This window comes from Leptonotus elevatus, chromosome 15, assembly GCF_054856555.1.
Source record: "Leptonotus elevatus isolate MCC_2025b chromosome 15, RoL_Lele_1.0, whole genome shotgun sequence".
In the NCBI taxonomy this organism is placed as follows: domain Eukaryota; kingdom Metazoa; phylum Chordata; class Actinopteri; order Syngnathiformes; family Syngnathidae; genus Leptonotus; species Leptonotus elevatus.
The window spans coordinates 19,053,963-19,073,358 of NC_141253.1; the positions used below are offsets into that span (position 1 = coordinate 19,053,963).

The 19,396-nt window shown below is 37.4% G+C and overlaps 1 protein-coding gene across 3 annotated transcripts in view; it reads left to right on the forward strand.

The window, feature by feature from the left end:
- lmnb1 (lamin B1) overlaps window positions 1-19,396 on the forward strand; it is a 72,130-nt gene that overhangs the window by 21,106 nt on the left and 31,628 nt on the right. For all 3 annotated transcript variants that reach the window (XM_086096247.1, XM_086096249.1, XM_086096248.1), the window contains exons 2-8: window positions 11,484-11,640; window positions 11,832-11,957; window positions 15,076-15,246; window positions 16,184-16,309; window positions 17,780-18,000; window positions 18,510-18,741; window positions 18,840-18,944. In XM_086096247.1, the coding sequence (XP_085952373.1) occupies window positions 11,484-11,640; window positions 11,832-11,957; window positions 15,076-15,246; window positions 16,184-16,309; window positions 17,780-18,000; window positions 18,510-18,741; window positions 18,840-18,944 (1,138 nt within the window). The remainder of the gene's footprint in view (window positions 1-11,483; window positions 11,641-11,831; window positions 11,958-15,075; window positions 15,247-16,183; window positions 16,310-17,779; window positions 18,001-18,509; window positions 18,742-18,839; window positions 18,945-19,396) is intronic.

Below are 19,396 nucleotides of genomic sequence, written 5' to 3' on the forward strand. Positions count from 1 at the left end.
ATGAACAATACAACAATCACGATTTTAATCTCTAATTCAAACATCCAAGACGTAGGGGAAACAGCTACTGTAAATAAATTCGACTCCCAGTCCTGCTTGTATGTGAAGCGAATGCAAAGGCTTCTTTTATGAGTAAAAACAAACCAACAAAAAAACTTCATACTAACAGCTATCCCAGTGAGCCGTGTATTTGTAGCGTTTCGACTGCCAACAACATAGCTTCGTTTATGAGTCAGGTAACAGACTATCAGAGCTAGATCGCTAGCTGGCATTGCTGAGTGAGTGATTACGCTAACTGTAATGGTTAGACCAAAGCACCGGATAAACGACAGATCAAGGGTTGCTTTTAGATAAATGTAAGATATAACTAAAACAAAAGTTTTTTTTAAAAAAAGTATGCAATACTTACCTCAATGCTGGCGGCAACTGTAGAAGGAGCACAGAAAAAAAGAAGTCAGATGAACATTGTCACACCCCATTTCTAGCTGACCAATGAACGTTGTCGCAGCGGCTTCCAAGCTGACCAATGAAAAGGCTTCTATCGGTTCAGTGAAAGACCCCGCCCACACAAGACAGAAAAATTCAGGAGTTGCAAACAAAACCTAAGTTAAAAAAAATACAAATACATTAATTTTGTTTGCAATTTGTTTGGGTTTTTATTGCAATTTTTTTTTTAATCCCTTTTTGTTTGTCAGGTTCATTTAACCTAGAAGATTTAATAAACAGACACGGAAGGAAAACAAGATATACATATTCTTATTACTGGCCAGGAGAATGAACAGAGATGCAGATCACAGTCTCCTGCCCATTCTGACACATTCTGTCGTTCTTCCTCTTTTATTGGGTTGACCTACCACATGGACATTACTGCTCTGAGGGGTTTGGGGAAATGTGTAGCAGCAATGTGACAATCATTTACATAAATTAGTCACTACACAGGCAACAATGCAAACATTTCAAACATTCCTTAACACTAAAAGCTTCTCAACCATAAAAATGTTCCGGCCACTTGTCTTGTGATGAGGGTACATTTCCTGTCTTGTGAGGAAGTTTCGTGACTGCCGTCGATTCCAACTCGCACAGTTCAGAGATCACATTGTTAAATAAATTCGCAATGTTGAATAAATGCTTTGCAATCAATGAAAGACTAAATATGGGATAATTAAGATACATTGATCTAACATTTCCCCCTTGTTTATCACATATTTGCTCAAATTCTCATATCACCTATCAGTCACTTCAGTTAGATTTTCGACAGTAGGATCATTTAAAACATCAATACCATGTATTTGTTAAATAGGCAAAATATTACCCTCACAGAGCATAACATATTGTTTCTATATTAGTGAAATAATTATCAGCACAACAATATAATTTAAAGTGTTGTCCTTCAAGTGCAATCAATGTGTTATTACTCTGTGTATATATTGTCTAATGTTCGTAATCCAGTGAGCACAGTGTCCGGTGCTTCTGTATGTAATATTAAGCGTTAGTACTTCAGCCAGCTGTCTCTCCTCCCCCTCAAAATGGCCCCAAAAATAAAAACAAAAGAAAGCCCCGAATTAGTCCGATCGCATCTTACCCTCCGTTTCGATTCAGGAAATGGACTCGGTCTCCTTGATTTGTCCCTTCTGACACTTCCAGCACAATGGACAGGCCCTTGGACTTCGCAGCGATTGCGGAACCTTGTTGGGCAGCAGACTGAATATGCTCCCATCCTCTTCACTGACTGACTTGGTCAGACTTTTCTCCACAGCTAGACAAGCTGCTTGTTTTCCCCTTCTCTGACCTTGATTCGGTCAGGCTTCGCTCCGCAACCAGACAAGCTGGTAGTCAATGATACCTGCTGTGCAGTGCGATAGGTGAATCAGGAGGGTCGTTCACCGATCTTCACAGCCTTCGGGATCATCAACAACACTTACAAGGACCTTCCTGCCTTGGGCTGGACCTTTAGTCACAACCATTGATGGGAGGTTGGTCTTCCTGCAGAGGCAGAGAGTCGTCTGGCATTTGATTAAACATTTTCACTTCCTCGTCATTTAATAATCTCCTCAGTTACTAAATCAATTTCTTTCATCTGCTTTACTTAATAGGTTATTTACAATAGGCAAATTAAATAGTCCACCACACAAAATTCCAAACAGATTAAACTGCCCTGTTCCCTTTACAATTCTCCAAACTATCTGACCATAATCTTCATGCCTTGGTCATGTATTTATTTCTATTTATTATTTTTTTTTTTTCTTAACAATGTGACTTACAAAGTGACTTTCATTCGTTACTCCAAATAACTAGTATGCCATATAGACATGATATATTTACACAACGCTTTTGCCATAATAATAATGTCCATAAGTTGTTTTGCTGGAACAATTTCAACTCATTTTAAAATGTTATCAGTACTTGGTAATATTCACATTTTCCTACTTTTGTTCAATTCAATAAAATCCATACACACTAACAGAAATTGTAGAATATTAGAACAACAAATCCAAATATAACAACACTTCTACACACAATTTTTTTTTAAACATCCAAATTATATGTAGTAAAGTGTTGTTACCATGTTAACCGTATCCCCTCTGTTGAGACATTCATGGCTAACAACTCTGTTGCTATCAGTTTAAACAAACTTTCACTACATATAATTAATTATTAATAACACCTTAATTTTTACAGAATGTTTTAATTTTTCTAATTGGTGCACTACAGTGTTCCCTTGTGTATCACTGGGTTAACATCCTTTATTTTTCTGAGAAATTACACAGTTTTACAAAAAATCCACAAAATCAGCAAGATTTAAAAAAACAACTGCATAATTACAAAAACAATAGGGACCTCCTAGCCGTTTCTGCTTGGGCCCTAATTTGCAAAAGAACACTGTAATTTGCATGTGTGAGGTCTGCCCATAGTAGACTCACAGTCAGGCATTTTAAAACTAATTGTATCATACTAAATCTTGTGCTGTTTACAACCATATACATAAGTTTAATGTAATGCCTTTTTCCAAAGTTATATGTAGTTATAATAAAGCCACCATGCATATCAATCATCTTGTAAACAATGAATATATGATACCGGCTTAAGGTCTACTTCATGTTTTCTAAAAAAAAAATATAAAAATAAAGTCTTAAACCATATCAGCAATCAACTGTCTGCTCAAATGGCGTTCTAATATTTTGGTAAAGCCAATACTGTCATTGTTCAATTTAATTCACAAACTGCATTTTTCACATTTATCCATCAAAATTTGTCAAGACATTGTCTTCGTCATTGGTGTCTCGATTCAATTTCAAGAGTAGCATTATAACTTAAGCATAATTATCCACCTAACTCACACAGTAATTGCGCAGCCCCAAAATCAGCCCGTGTAAAGTGTAATATAACCTTATTTTCAATATTCTACCTTTTTTAGTACATTTTTGTTTTGTTTTGTTTTGTTTCCTTTTTCTCACAGTTCAATTCATTTTCTTTGATGTAATAAAAACAATGTCGTCCATGTAAGTAAAAATCTGACTTTCAAATGTAACCAAGCAATTTATAATTGGGACATTCACAATACCTTTGTGGTAAATATATATAGTGTAAATTTAAACCAGAATATACAATTTGGGTGTACAGTACTGTTATAGTACGGTTATTTATTACAAAAACTTTCATCAAGGACATCTTTACTTGAAAATCCAAATTATTTATTAATGTGTGTCTTTTAATAAATTTGGTACTTTCAATCAGCACTCCTGCCTTTAGCAAGTACTTAATCACTAGTCATCTCTACTTCCGCATCTTACTTCAATAAATAGTCTTTAGCATAGGTAATATTCACTTATTTGCTCTGATTTCCACTTACTTACATGCTGTCATTAAACCAACATCAGAATGACTTTTTATCCAGAATTAAACAAGAAGCAGGTTAAACAGCTCTTCCTGTACAGTTAAGAATAAAAATAATAATAATAATAATTGTCATCTCTTCTCTTTTCCTAATCCGACGCAGACTCTTACCATCTCAACACTTACTGTTTTCTTCTACTTTAACTTTTAGACATTCCATAATTAATTCAAACAACTTCCTAGTTGTCCAGCATTATCCTTACTCTTTCTCTTTCTTTACTCCCTTTCTCTTTTCTGCTCTACTTACAATTTCACTAGTATGTCAAACATTCCCATACCTTCTTTATCACACCAACATGTCTCAGCTTTCTTTACCACATTCTTTTCTTTTCTATTTCATACTACAGTCCCAGTATGTCTAGCATAATTTAAAGACTCATCTAAACTTTGATTAGTCAAATTCCACTCCTTCGCTTCAGTTCTCTTACTTAAATTTTTTGTTGCTCCAATTAGAATCTGCATAAGTCACTGTCAAGTCTGTTAATACATGCAAACATCACAGTAATACAACTTTAAAAACATTTAACTCCTAATAAGTGTTTTCAAATTTAGTCAATAAGCGTTTAAATCATTACCTGTCAAAGTAATAGTAAATAGTCCATAGTCTTTTCGAGTATATAATTGTCTTACTCTGTTAGGAAGTCATTGCAATTTCACATAAAAGCGTCTATCATTTGAGTGATATCAAGGCCTTCCCCATTTGGCAATTTGCCCAATAGTGCCTCTATAAATACTTTACAATAGTCATCATAGCTGAAAATCACCATTGCTTACTCAAAGCAAAGTTGCAGATTTCTCTAACCTTGTATTTAACAAACCGGATTTGCGTTATCTATGTATCTAATAATATACAGGGGAATACATTATGTATTTTCCATTTCTATCATAAGCCTTTCATAGGAGGTGGACTCTTGCTAAATTCTTGTCCACAGAAAGTGGAGGAGGAGAGTCACAGTCTCTCAAGATAAGGCTAAGGGAGAAGCAGAGGCCTCAATGCCCCCTCCCTTTTGTCTGTCCACGCTAAACTTCATCACCTTCATTCTTTTATCTTTTAATTTCTTAATCAATTCATTAGTTTTTAACATGATCTATTTTCCATAAAAATCATATTTTACCTATAGGCTACATCACTAAAACAGTCGTCCTTTACCGGTTATTTGTTGTTGTTGTTGTTTTTCAACTCCTATAATAATTTTGAACTATCTGTATTGTAATTTTGAGGGCAGTTTTGAGCCCAATGTCCTCTAATACTACGCTCCCATCAAACATCTTCATTTTCGTTTGGACTGATTACAGGTCTTCCTATTGTTTTCATAACTACTACTTCTTTTCTTTGACCTCTTCCTGTTTCCGGAATAACTTACTACCTCTTTTTCTTCTCCAAACCAGAATGTTTCTGCTTCCTTTTCTTTAGGTTTTATTCCACTCAACAATGTATTTTTCAACTGCTGCTGATATACACCTCCGACCTGTCTACCATCAACAACACCACTACTTGCTCTAAACACTTTCTCTCGAATCACACTCTGAATTCATCCACTAATTCATCTTCTCTTTATACAGTTGCTCTAATTATACCATAATCAACTGTACCATCACACATTTGTCTCTTACTTTTATTATTTACCATGCTTAAAACAACAATGCAGTAAACAGGACAATTTGCCTGCCACAATCTCAACAACTTGTCACCAGTCACCTACTTCACTCAAACTCTCACACAATTCACTTTACTATCCACAACACAATTAATCGCACAATTTTCACCTGAGGGCCGGGTGGTAACTCCTTCTGGGACCACTTTTGGCCCACGCACCTCAGGTTTGACACATCTAAAATTTCTCATTTTTACCATTTTGTTATGCAATTATGTTAGAAACTAGCTAACAACCCCTTATACACAATTCAAACCCTTTTAGACGTCATCTTTAGACAATATGACAGACACATACAGGAGCTCACAGACAGACAAACAGTGAAAAGTCGTACTCACATACACTTTTACACACAATGCCTCAATATGAGTAGGCTGTTAAGGCTCAAACTTTTCTCCTTGTCTTATTCTTAGCGCCAGCTCAAGTCTCATTTCTCTATCTTGTTTGGTTTTCGATTCACGGGCAGGTATTACAACCCCCTTATTTTAGAAAATTTGGTCCAGTTTGTCAACACCTAGGGTGTTTTAGGGACGGATATGTTTGAAAAACAGGGTGACAATAAATTTATCACTATGATAATTCTCAAGCTTCTACCCCAAAGGGCGGAGAATTCTTGCCTTTGCTTCCACAATGAGTTGTCACTTCCAATCCTGTTTGTTTAATATGAAGTAAGTATCAAGCGATACTAAACGTCCATTCGCTTCACACACTTACACAAAGCCTTTTTGTCAGCGTTTCACGGAATTTAAGTATGTACACCACTCTGGCATCGTCTCTTTACACGGACGTTACTGGGCTCCGTTCCCTTTCACTCTCCATTGACTAGTATTCACAAGGTTTTACACTATTGCGTCAGTACCTTCGCACAAATTTTTTCACTCACACTTTCCCCTGGAAAGTAAACTTTTCTCACCACTGTTGTCTTCCCTCCGTTAGAATGCCGTCAGCCTGTCAGATCCCAGCTGGCGGGACAGGCTCACTCTAGGGAGCCTGTGTCATGCCCATGGTCTTTCTGGAGTCCACCACGCCCGCTGGAATCCTTAGGTCTTTTAGCACCCGGCTCTCAAGGACCAAGTTCATGTCAGGTTCATTTAACTCTTTGACTGCCAGACGTTTTCAGAAAAGGGATGCTGTGGGTGCCAGCCGATTTAAGCATTTTGACTGATTTTTCAAGGTCCACAGAAATTTTTCTGTTTGGACTATGGAAACACACATACTACCAAATTGATTGAACTCTCATCTTTCATCAGAAAAAAAAAGTTTGTTTCTACCTTATTCCGTTCTTCAGTAATCAACAATAGAAAATGGTTAGTTTCACCCAAATGCGCTTGTTTTGGACCAAAATACGGAGAAATCAAGCTTTTAGTGAAACGATATTATTTCATGCACTCTAGTGAATTTTACACTTCTTTTTGTCCATGAATGATGCCACAAACACCTAAATAGTGCTTTACTTCTATAAAACACTACCACCAAGAATGAAAAAGTGTTTTTTGATAGCAAAATACGTTTATTTACATTCAACAGTGTAACAATTTGACAACAATTTGGCAAACTATTTACAAATGTGTGCAACTGTGGTGCTATTTACAAATATGTGGATGTTTCAACTACAGATTTTCTTTTTGTGTAACACTCCCCTGCGTGCAAGGAGGATTTGCACAACAGATTAGTTTCACTGCGATTGCCTCTTCGCGTGCAGACGCTACACTTTCTTGCCGGCCGTTTTTTTCCGGGGAATAGCAAGTATATACTGCAGTGTGTGTTGCCATCAAGTCTACTATCAGGATCATGCTACGGTTACGTTACGGTGGTGTTACGTCTGGCTTCCTCATGTCCTTCAGTTCCTATACTGGGTGGTAGATGATCTGATCCATCTTATCCACTCCATTCATGGTGGCATCGTAGTCCAGAACCAGTGTCTTCTCCGTGATCAGACTGTACCCGCTCCTCCGATGAATATGCATTGGACTCGGGGTACTCTTCATCGTCCGATTGAATGTCCGCTTGTGCAGAAGTGCTCGGTTGTGCTCCGCGTTTTCCGGCGTTAGCATCGCTAGCCGGTGAGGCTTTATGACATGATTATAGCTGCGCGTCAACGCTTCCAACTTCGGCGTCAACCTCGGGAGTCACCATCATCATCATCATCAATGCGCATTGGTCGATGCTTTTCGACTACTCTTCATCGTCCAATTGAATGTCCGCTTGTGCAGAAGTGCTCGGTTGTGCTCCGCGTTTTCCGGCGTTAGCATCGCTAGCCGGTGAGGCTTTACTACGTGATCATAGCGGCCGCGTCAACGCTTCCAACTTCGGCGTCAAGCTCGGAGTCACCATTATCATCGTCGACATCAATGCGCTTTTTAGTATTGATCGATGCTTTCCATCTTTGAAAAAAATGCTCAAGCGTGAGCTGCTTGCAACCGGTCGCCATTGTTGCTTCATCAGCCATTGTCGCCTCAACACTCTAGCTCCGCCTCACGTCTTCTACTGACGCCCACCTAATCTTGTCCAAAGAGTCATCGCTGCCATCTAGGGGCCAAAAGGAGTCATTTTACTAACTAGATCTGCTTGATACTTTCAGCACAGCTGCCCAAGGCTTTCCTCCACCCGTTTCCAAAAAAACAACAAAAAAAACATAGTGAACGTCTTTTAACGTCTTTGGCGCCCCTCCGTGGGTTTTTACTAAACGTTATTTAACGTTTTTGGCAGTAAAAGAGTTAACCTAGAACATTTAATAAACAGACACGGAAGGAAGACAAGAGGTACATATTCTTATTACTGGCTAGGAGAATGAACAGAGATGTGTAGATCACAATCTCCTGCCCATTCTGACACATTCTGTCGTTCTTCCTCTTTTTATTGGGTTGACCTACCATATGGACATTACTGCTTTGAGGGGTTTGGGGAAATACGTAGCAGCAATGTGACAATCATTTCCAGAAATTAGTCACTACACAGGCAACAATGCAAACATTTCAAGTATTCCTTAACACTAAAAGCTTCTCAACCATAAAAATGTTCCGGCCACTTGTCTTGCGATGAGGGCACATTTCCTGTCTTTTGATGAAGTTTTGTGACTGCCGTCAACTCCAACTCGCACAGTTCTGAGGTCACATTGTTGAATAATTTCAAAATGTTGAATAAATGCTTTGCAATTAATAAGAGACTAAATATGGGATAATTAAGATGCATTAATCTAACAAGTTGCAAATCCCCTTTTGGTTTGATTGGATTTTTTTTTTATATTGCAAATCCCTTTTTTGACACAAATTTCTATAGAAATGGAACAATATGAATGAAGTAGATTCATTGATGATGTAATCGCTCAAGAGAGGCAGTGCTGCAGAAATGGAGGGGGCAAAACATGCAGCTGTCTCGTTATGAAGGAAGCTTGTGGCTCAAGTGAAGGTGAGATTTTGCTTGTGGACAGCACACTTTTCAGTAATTTCAGCAAAATGTTTCCATGTGTTGAATTTGAAGCAACAAATAAAATCTGGCCATTTGGAAAAGTTAAGCTAGAAACTGAGCTGAATGAACAGCACTGGTGAGTAGCATTTTTATTTTGAACTAGGGCTGCTCGATTATAGAAAAAAAAAAATCCCAATTAGTTTGGTAATAATTTAAATCACAATTATTTAAACGATTATTTTTTGATACAAAACATTTTTTTTTAAACATTTAAAAATATTAAGACAAAAAATTATTAGAAACACTGTAATTATGTAAGTTCCTTTTAGAGCAAACAATTGATTAAATTAATCATTTTAAAATAAAAACAGGTGCAAATATATACATTTAAACAACTCAAAATGAGTATTAATAATCTTATTTTTGTTTACGATTATGCCAATTTTCTAATTGTGGAGTGTAATTGAAATTGTAATTGGATTTCGATTAATTGCACAGTCCTATTTTGAACCATTCGAAGCTGGTAAGCATTTATATAGCGCTTTTCCACCGGATTGTGATCTTGAATTGAATTAGAATTTATTGTGTAGGCTTTGCTGCTTGTGGATGTAAAGTGCCCACTTTTGTGCCCCACTCAACACTGGTTCCCGTACGTATCAAAACACAGTTTAAATTTTGCCATCACTAATTATTAGTATCAGACTGCATTGCTGATATGCAGTCATTTAAAGACTGAACAATATTATGCCAGTTTTAGGCGCAGTTGCCCCCCCCCCCCCTCCCCCAAAAAAAAGCACTATCACTCAATTTTGCTTTCATGCAAATATAAGGTTACATTGAAAGTAGCGACGTATGATATAAAAAAAATCTTAAAACAATTTAATGAGCCATCAAGCTAATGGCTTTACTGGTCAATATGCCAGTTATTAAACAACGCCATATCCCCTCCAGCTCTCACACACTTTACTCATGTTGCGTTGTGTCGGTGAGACAGGGCGAAGATTTTAGACCAGGGGTGCCCGAGTTCGGTCCTCTAGAGCCCCTATCCAGCCTGTTTTCCTTGTTTCTCTCCACCAACACACCTGATTCATGATCGTTAGCAGGCTTCTGCAAAGCTTGCTGATGAGCTGATCATTCTTAGATTCAGATTCAGATTAGATTCAGCTGCGTTGAAGGAGGGAGACATGGAAAACAAGCTGGATAGGGGCTCTCGAGGACCGGACTTGGGCATCACTGTTTTAGACTTAACACAGATGCGGTCGGTTATATATCGGATCTGTCGATATTTATCTGTGGTTAGTGGTATAATTTATTACATAATACCGGTATACTATAATGATGGGAATGGAGGAAGATGACACTGTTAGGGAGGCTATGAGTTTGCAAATAAAAATAAAAAGACCAAGAGAAAGGCCAAAGAAGAGATGAAAAGGTAATGTACATCAGGATTTGCTCCATTTCAAAGTAAAGGCAGAGGATGTTCAAAATAGGAGTTCATGGAAAGATAGACGAAGGCAGCCGACCCCACAGTCTAGTCGGTGAAAACGTAGGAAAAGAAAGAAGTATAATATATGACATGTTTAAATGTATTATGATAGCGTTTTTTTTTATTTATTATTATTAATTTGAGTATAAAAATATTATTCAGTATATTTCAATGTAATCAAATTTGTAAGAGTAGTTTGCTTCCCTAAAATAATTTCGGGATGGTGTCTTTGAAGGTACATTATCATGTTCGACATGATTTACAGCAAATCATCTAGGTCTTGTTAACTACGTAAGTGGTCCCTACCCGCATACCATGCTGCACAGATCAGATTGACGGATTGACTTTTTTTTGTTTTTGCAGAAAAAGGTTCAGGACCACTGAGCTACGTTATTTCCATCTTTTTTCTTAGTTGAACGGAACTAGCATTGGTTTTGCTCAGCCTATCAGATGACCATCATGGGAAAAAGAGAAGGCTTGCAAATGTATCTTCAACCTAGGCTTAGTTTTTTTTTCATTATGATAATTTAAAATAATGAATCGTTTTGTAATAAATATGAATTTTGGTAGCACTCTGAGCTCTATGGCTGTATCTGGAATTGGGCACAAACTCTGGGAGTTGCAATGGTTGTTTAACTTAGGGGTTCTACCATTTCAGAGCTGACAATTTCGTGTCTTAGTGTATCGTTATTTTGATTTTGAAACTGTATCCCACCCAACACATATTTGCCTGAATTAGTCAGTCACTACGAACAATTTTGAAACCTTTTGTACTTTTGCTAAAAACTGTTTGCTTTCCTTTGGCCTGCTTGTGTTTTCCGCTCCACTAGGATAACTCCGTATCATCATCTTTTTAAATTACTTTTCACCAGACGTTTTGGGGTCCCTGGGAATCTCAGGGCCCCTGGTAATTGCCAAGGTTTTCTTAATAGTAAGTCCATGCCTGTGGCCACATGTTACCATCTCGCACTTGCCTTTTAACTGTGCTTTCTGTGCCCCTATCTCACGTTTTCATCTAATGTACCCCGTTTACTCTCCAGCAACCATAAAAAGGAATCTGATGCGGCAGAAGCCCACGCCCGTTTGAAAGATTTGGAAGCTAAGATCAACGAAAAAGATGCCATACTTGCTACATCTTTGTCTGAAAAGACCATCTTGGAGGGCACCATGGCTGACATGCAAGAACAAATATATAAGGTTAAAAACTTTTATCTTGATTACAAGGGTTAAATGTCAATATAAAGTATATCAACATACATAATGATCCACTTTTTCGGTTTTTTGTTTTTTTTAACGTCACAAAGTCATCATTGCATACGTTATATAAAATAAAAATGAGTTCCTTTTTGGTAAATGATTATAAATAATCTGTTAACTTTCTTTGTCAGTTGAATTCTGATCTTGCTCAAACCAATAAGCTCCTAACTGACGAGAAGCTCCTTCATGTCAACTTACAAAACCGCCATCGAAGTCTGACTGAGGAGATGGAGTTTCGGAAGACCATGCACCAAAAGGTGAGAATTTTAATGTGTGTTAGCAGTAATTGAGGTTGTACAGTCATCAGTCCTAATGTGTTTGAGACTCGTGTTAACTTTTTTTGTTTAAGTTGTTAATTTATTAGGATGTCAAGTAAACCCACTATACAATATTGTAATTTAGCTACCCCCGGTCCCGCTATATCAGAGACTCTTCTTGTGGAATGTTTCGCATTGTCTGTCATGACTTTCACGACTACAGTTCCCTCCAAAAGTATTGAAACGGCAAAGTCATTTTAGTTTTTGTTACACAACGAAAACATTTAGGTTGCAGATCAAAATATGATATGAGACAGCACACCCCTCACATTTCTGTAGCTAATTAATTGTATATTTTCATGGGACAATGAAGAACACTGTCACAATGAAAAGTAGTGTACATTTATTGTTGCCTCAAAATAACTACAGCAGTTTACAGCTAAACCTTGGCAACAAGTCTAAGAAATTTCCAAATTGAGCACAATTAACCTTTAGAAAACCACGCCCTTAAACGGGCAAGGTTTGTCAAGCTCATATCTATGGAGGACCAAAAGTGCCAAAATTAAATAAATGAATACACCATTAGATAATTAAATAAATGTGTCATGAAATAATTAAATGTGTCATTTAATAATTAAATATGGAATTAAATAAACCAATAATTAAATAAATGTCATGGAATAATTAAATGTGTCATTTATTAATTAAATATAGAATTAAATAAACCAATAATTAAATAAATGTCATTAATTAAATTACCTGCATATATATATATATATACTGGACGGGGTCACATAACTACGGGAAATGCGAAAAAAGTGACTTCCATTTCAACACGTCTCAAAAAGCACCTCATGAGAGCGTAAATCTGAGTCTAATGGTAACTCACCCATTGAGGTCAATAGCGCCACCCAGCCTATCGAATTGTGTTTACTAGCTACTCACTCTGCATCAATTCATTATTCTGAAATGGATTTGCCTTGACTTTGGTGAGCAGGGTGACCAATCAGGTGTTAGGACCTGCCCACCAAACTTTGATGGGTGAGTTTGACAGATAAAATAAATTAATGAAACACCGCAACACAGTGACCATGAAATAATTTAATTAATTAATGGCACATTTAATAACACATTGATTTATTTAATTCCATATTTAATTAATAAATGAAACATTTAATTAACAACACATTTATTTAATTATTTAATGGTGTATTCATTTATTTAATTTGGGCACTTTTGGTCATCCATACATATCGCTCCATTGATTTCCATTGTAAAATCGATCCAGTAAATGTCTTGCAGCTGACATAAAAACCATACCAAAAAAAGTTCCAACAACCTGTGGACCTCCAACAAGCAAAATGGTTAAGTGATGTGTAAATGGGACACGAGGTATCCCAAGAGTTTGTCAGGTGAAGTCCTGTTGTTTCCATTCGCAAAGCCAAAAACAAAGCTGGAGCGGTGTTACCAGTGGATTCAATAATGTGGACAGCCTCACCCACAGCTAAATGTCTTCAAGATAAACAAGCATTCCTAGGTTTACTCCAAAGTAAGGGCCTGTAAAGTAGCTAGATGGGCTAGGCTAAAGCAATAGCGATAACTAACAACTGAACTTATATATTATCAGGATATCATTTATTATTATATAATATTGCAATGTGGATAAAATAAATGCTGAAATAATCTAGTTGTAGTTTTTTAATTAGTGACCCTCCAAAATTCACATTCTTTGTAAAATTTGAGCCTGAGACTAAAATAACTAGTCTTTAGATTAGGGCCTGATCGATTAATCGGCCGCCCATTATAATTGGCTTATTATTTCCCTTCAAACATCTGCCAAAACAATTGGGCCAAATGGCCGATTATTTTCCCCTTAAAATGTTATAAACGAAGAAAACCGAAGTTTCCGACGCTGTGAATTGTGTGAAAGTACCCTAAATGGACCATTTTGCTTGCGTAGCATTAGCAACTAGCGTTAGCACTAAGTGTGTAGCGTATTCTGGTTATTCTGTTGTCCCCCAAGCGTCCTTTAAGCTGTTTAATGACATCCCAGTTGGAGTTAACAGTAAAACTAAACACACAACAATAGGAATAACATCCACTGTCTTTTTAAATACAAAACATGCTTTGTTTTTAAAACATCACTAGCCTAGCGCAAATGCTAAAAGCGAAGTGAGGATCCTATTCAAATGCTAACCGGACGTTAGCATCGACTTCCTTCAAATAGCGAATATTCACACAGAAATGCTGTGGGAACACATACCCACAGGTAAGATAAGGCACAAATGTGTGAAAAACGAGATATTTAATAGAATTCAATTGTAACTTCTGTACTCACTTAAAGTGTGTACACCATGGATGCATGGCACCATACTGTCCCCAACTTTTATGCATTAATCGATAATCAATATTTTTTCTACAAAAAAATCGGTATCGGCAAAAAAAAAGCATATCGGTCGGGCCCTACGTTAGATGTGAGCTAGTATGAGATGGTAGTCTTCCAAGAGTCTTTTCCAAATCTTCTCAAAGTCCTCTGATGTAGCGTTAGTAATTTTCCTTCCTCAGTGTCATGTGACTTGTTAGTGTTACAAGGTGTAAATAGGGAGCAGGTGTGTTAAATTTGGTATCATAGCTCTCAAACACTCATACTTGGCAGTGAAGGTTCAACATGGCACATTATGGCAATTTTCCTTCCTCAGTGTCATGTGACTTGTTAGTGTTACAAGGTGTAAATAGGGAGCAGGTGTGTTAAATTTGGTATCATAGCTCTCAAACACTCATACTTGGCAGTGAAGGTTCAACATGGCACATTATGGCAAATTACTCTGAGGATCTGAAAAAAATAACTATTGCTCACATAAGGTTGCCCTAGGTTGTAAGAAGATACCCAATACCCAGAAACTGAAAATAAATATCTGCAGAAATATGAGGTATACTGTACTCACTTGTGAGATGTTTACTATGTATATATGAAGCATGTCTGTGATTGATAAATTTTCCGCAGGCTGGATGCTTTCTCAAATATCTAATTAGAGGTTTTTGGATATAAGGAAACTAACCATAGTAAACTTGAGGTTGTCATTAGTGCAGACTGTTGGAGGTTTATTTCTTGTTACAGGAAGTGAAGGAAGCACTGCAGCGGTACGAGACACGTCTAGTGGAGCTGGACTCTGGGCGCAAAGAGGAGTACGAGTCTAAACTGAGTCTGGCCCTAGCAGACATGAGGGTTCAGAATGAGGAGCAGATGAAGATCTACAAAGATAGCATGGAGAGCACTTACATCGCCAAAGTATGGCTGCGCTGCAAGGACACACTTCATATATATATATATATATATATATATATATATATATTGTATGTCCAATAAAAAAATTCTACTTTTCACATAAGGCGTTAATTTAGAATAGGGCTGCAACTAACGATAATTTTAATAATCAATTAATTCTATTAAAAAATAATTATAATGATTCCTTTATTCAAAATCAGTGCCTTTTTTTTCAGATTCAATGCCGAAATTGCACAAGCATAAATTGGGCAAAATGTTAACTTTGTTAAATTGTCTTATTTTGATACAACACAAAAATAATCCGTTTGTTTTCATAGAAAAGTACAGAAATCAGAATATTTACTGTTGAGGGGCTGAATTTGTAAGGGTATGGACAATTTTAATAAAGAAAAAGTCTGTGAACGATTACTCGCTTATCAAAATAATTGTCGATTAATTCAATAATCGATAGTAGTTGATTAATTGTTTTATTGTTGAACCTATCATTTAGAATCACAGTAGTTAAAGGTGAAGTCAAGCTAAAAATTGTCTTTACAATACACTCTATGCACCCCCACTTGTCTAAACATGGCATTCGGAGTTTCGGACTAATAATTGCGTTAATATGAATTAAGCAGCAAAATCCACCAGCATCTCAAGGGCTGGCAATTTTGCTACCTGTTCTCAACTTGGGGGGATCAAGTCATCCAAAAATGACCTGTTTCAAACAATTCATACAGGCAAATAAAGGCGTGATTTAGGATTACGTAGGCTAGTTTCTCAGGTTAAATAGTCATAAACTACTGGCAAGCAACAGGGAAAAATAAATGAGCTGAGCTGACATAAACAATACTTCAGTGACTTAATTTCCTGCTTGTCAGGAAGAAACCAGCTCAGTGTACTTCCTCTTTAATTGTGTCAGTAAAACCAAACGACATGAAGTTTATGTTTGTGGTTGAAGATGGATAACGTGCGGCGGTTGTCTGAAATAAACAAAGCATCAGCCAGCATCGCCCGAGAGGAGCTGAGAGAATCAACTTTAAGGATTGAGAGCCTCACTGCCCAGCTGGAAGATCTACAGAAAGAGGTTGAGTAAAATTTAGTGGTTGTTGCCATTTCACGATGCTTTTAAAATGCACAACCAGTCTTTGCTCTTGGTTTACTAGAAGTACAAGCTATGTCCAAAGTAGGCTGGGCAATAGATTGAATTAATTTGGCTAAATGTCATTTTAAAAATTGAATTGTTGAAAATTTGCCCAATCCTGAAATGGAGTTTTGAATGTTATTGTGAGTTGTAATTTTGTGTGTCAGAATGCTGGAAGGGTGGTTTACAAGACAGTATACAGTTTACATTATTGTTGTCTGAACATTTTGCACGGGAGTTATTTTTGAATAAACGACACCTTCAAATAAGTGTTTGTTGGGTTTATTAAAGGTGCATTGAGCCGTTTAAAAAGGTAATATTAAAGCTTTTTCGACATCATGCATGCTCCACCATTGCCCGGATAAGTACGAAGAGCCCTGACTGTTTTACTCTGACTGCATCTATCAGCTTTTATCTTCCCTTAATAGTAGAGTGTGCCGACCCACACACTCCACAGTTTCTTTGGGGAGGGGTGGAGTGGTGGAGGGTGACGTCATGCGTGTCCCTGTGTGTCCCCACGGAGTAGCGGACATGTGACGTGCACTTAAGATCGTGCACGTACTCGCACGCGCACCATGAACGAGCCTGACATAGATGCTGCAGTTACGCTTTAGGCCAGAGGTGGCAATCGTGAGTAAAAAAGTGCACAAAAATCCTTTAAAATCGATTTAAAATCGTAATTGTCCTGAATGACTGGAAAAAATATATATCAAGATTTTAGTTTTTGGCCATATTGCCCAGCCCTAGCACAAAGTGATTGCAAACTTGTCAACAAATGGATGCTGCCACTGCAGCTGTATTACTATTACAGTTGTGTTATTAACCTGACATAATATATGTTTGTTTTGCAACACGACTGTGAAATAAGCACAAGATTCAGAAATACCAAAGCCAAAATATGCTGAAGGTTTATTTGCCTTTCGCCTATGAGTATAATGAAATGATAGTTGTTGCAACCAGTGCATGGTGCACTACTTAACAATTTATTGTGCAGCAGATGTTGTAAAAACAAAGACATCCTCTAAAATAGGACACCATCATTCACACGTGGAGAAGTGAAACAGAAAATGGGTGATGGCGTTCATGCTATTGTTTTTGGCAGGAATTCATCAAATTGAGTTAATGCAGTGTAAAGTGCATGAATATAATATAGATTTTTCAACATTTACGGATATACCCCGCCCATATTTACTGAAGAGCATTTACTGTTTCATGAGAACGGAATATTACGTTGGTGCCGGTCACTTCTTAATTTAAAAAGGCGTTTTGGGCTCTTATAGTAAGTGATTGGTAAAGTATTGATTGGGGACCAAAATGTTGATGGTGATTGACATTTGAATTTTGTAATTGTGACTCAGATGTGCACAACCTGTATAATTCTAATTGTCCTTGCACTCTGATCCCCCCCTGCAGACACGTGGTTGGCGTGGTCGCATAGCCGAACTGGAGGTGGCACTCGCTAAGGAGAAAGATGCAAGCCGCAAACTCCTGGCCGAAAAGGAACGAGAAGTGGCTGAAATCCAGGAAAAGATGATGCAACAGTTGAATGAATATGAACAGTTGCTGGATGTGAAATTAGCCCTTGACATGGAGATCAATGCATACCGTAAACTTCTGGAGGGAGAAGAGGAAAGGTGTGGGCCAATTAAAACAGCTTTTACCGTATTCTGTTTGGCACAGCCGGTGTAATGATCCTTGTCTTGATGTAATGTATGTATTTATTATGTAATGTATGTAAGTCAGAGTTAAAGCAGAAAATCCGCTTGGAGACAGGATATAAGAACACAGACTGAGTCAAACTTATCTTTTGCAAAATAAGGTTTTTGTGGCTTGTTCAAATCCCTTCTCAACAAAAGTACCATCTCCTTTCACTTTGTTTCTCAAGCAGTTTTACAAGCTTACACAAAAAGATTCCACCTGTGGGCAAGTGACTCACTCCTTCCCACCGTTTAGGGAAATTGCAGATATGCGAAAATTGCGTGCAGCATTCTCCCTTTTAAACAATATATAACTAACATTCTAATACCTTCTTACTACACTATGTTGAATAAGTAGTAATTATTGAAGACACAGGTGATAAGTGTTTAAATGAGATTACTTGTATATATTTAATAACCCTCTAATACTCATCTTTGAATTGCAGATTGAAGCTGTCTCCCAGCCTTTCCTCTCGTGTCACTATGTCTCGAGTCTCTTCAAGCAGCCGTAGTCTTCGGACTACTCAGGGGAAAAGGAAGCGTGTTGATGTTGAAGAACAGGAAGCAAGCAGCTCTGTGTCCATCGCTCACGCCTCAGCCACAGCTACGGGGCCGATACATATCGAAGAGATTGATACTGATGGCAAGTTTATTAGCCTCCAGAACACTAGTGACGAGGTAAGATCTAATACTGCACTTTTCTATTTGTGAAGAAAAAGAAAATATTTATTTTTAGCATCATCATACTCATCTACTCATCTTTGTCTTTGCTTTAGGACCAGGCCATGGTGGGCTGTCAAGTGATTAAAACTATTGGAAGTGTGACAGCCACTTTCAAATTCACACCTAAATATACCATGAAGGCTGGACAGAAAGTCACGGTAAGAGTTCAAAGTCAACGGCGATAGAAAAAGTATAAACACTGAAAAGACAACCTGTAAAAACTGCTGAACATTACACATTTCTTTTCAATTTAAGAATTAACACACTTGCGCAAGTACAAATTAGCCTTCTTGGTTTTTCCATGGCGAAGCACGTAAACCACCATCCTCAAATGATGTACAAATCCGTATATCGCTTGTTCTTTTAATTTTCAATTGGCAATTGAAAGAATAATTAACTGTAACGGGTGCACGGTAGAGACTGTATATTCAATATTAGGGATGTAACGATAACGGCTTAAGGATGTAACAATAACGGGCAATAACGCGATATTAAAACTGCCACAATATCGTCATCATGTCATGATATTAAAAGCAGCACATCTGTTAAAAAAGTCTGGTTGATTTCCATTTGCAGTTCTAGCACCCTGTGGTGGCTAGTTTTTTAGTAC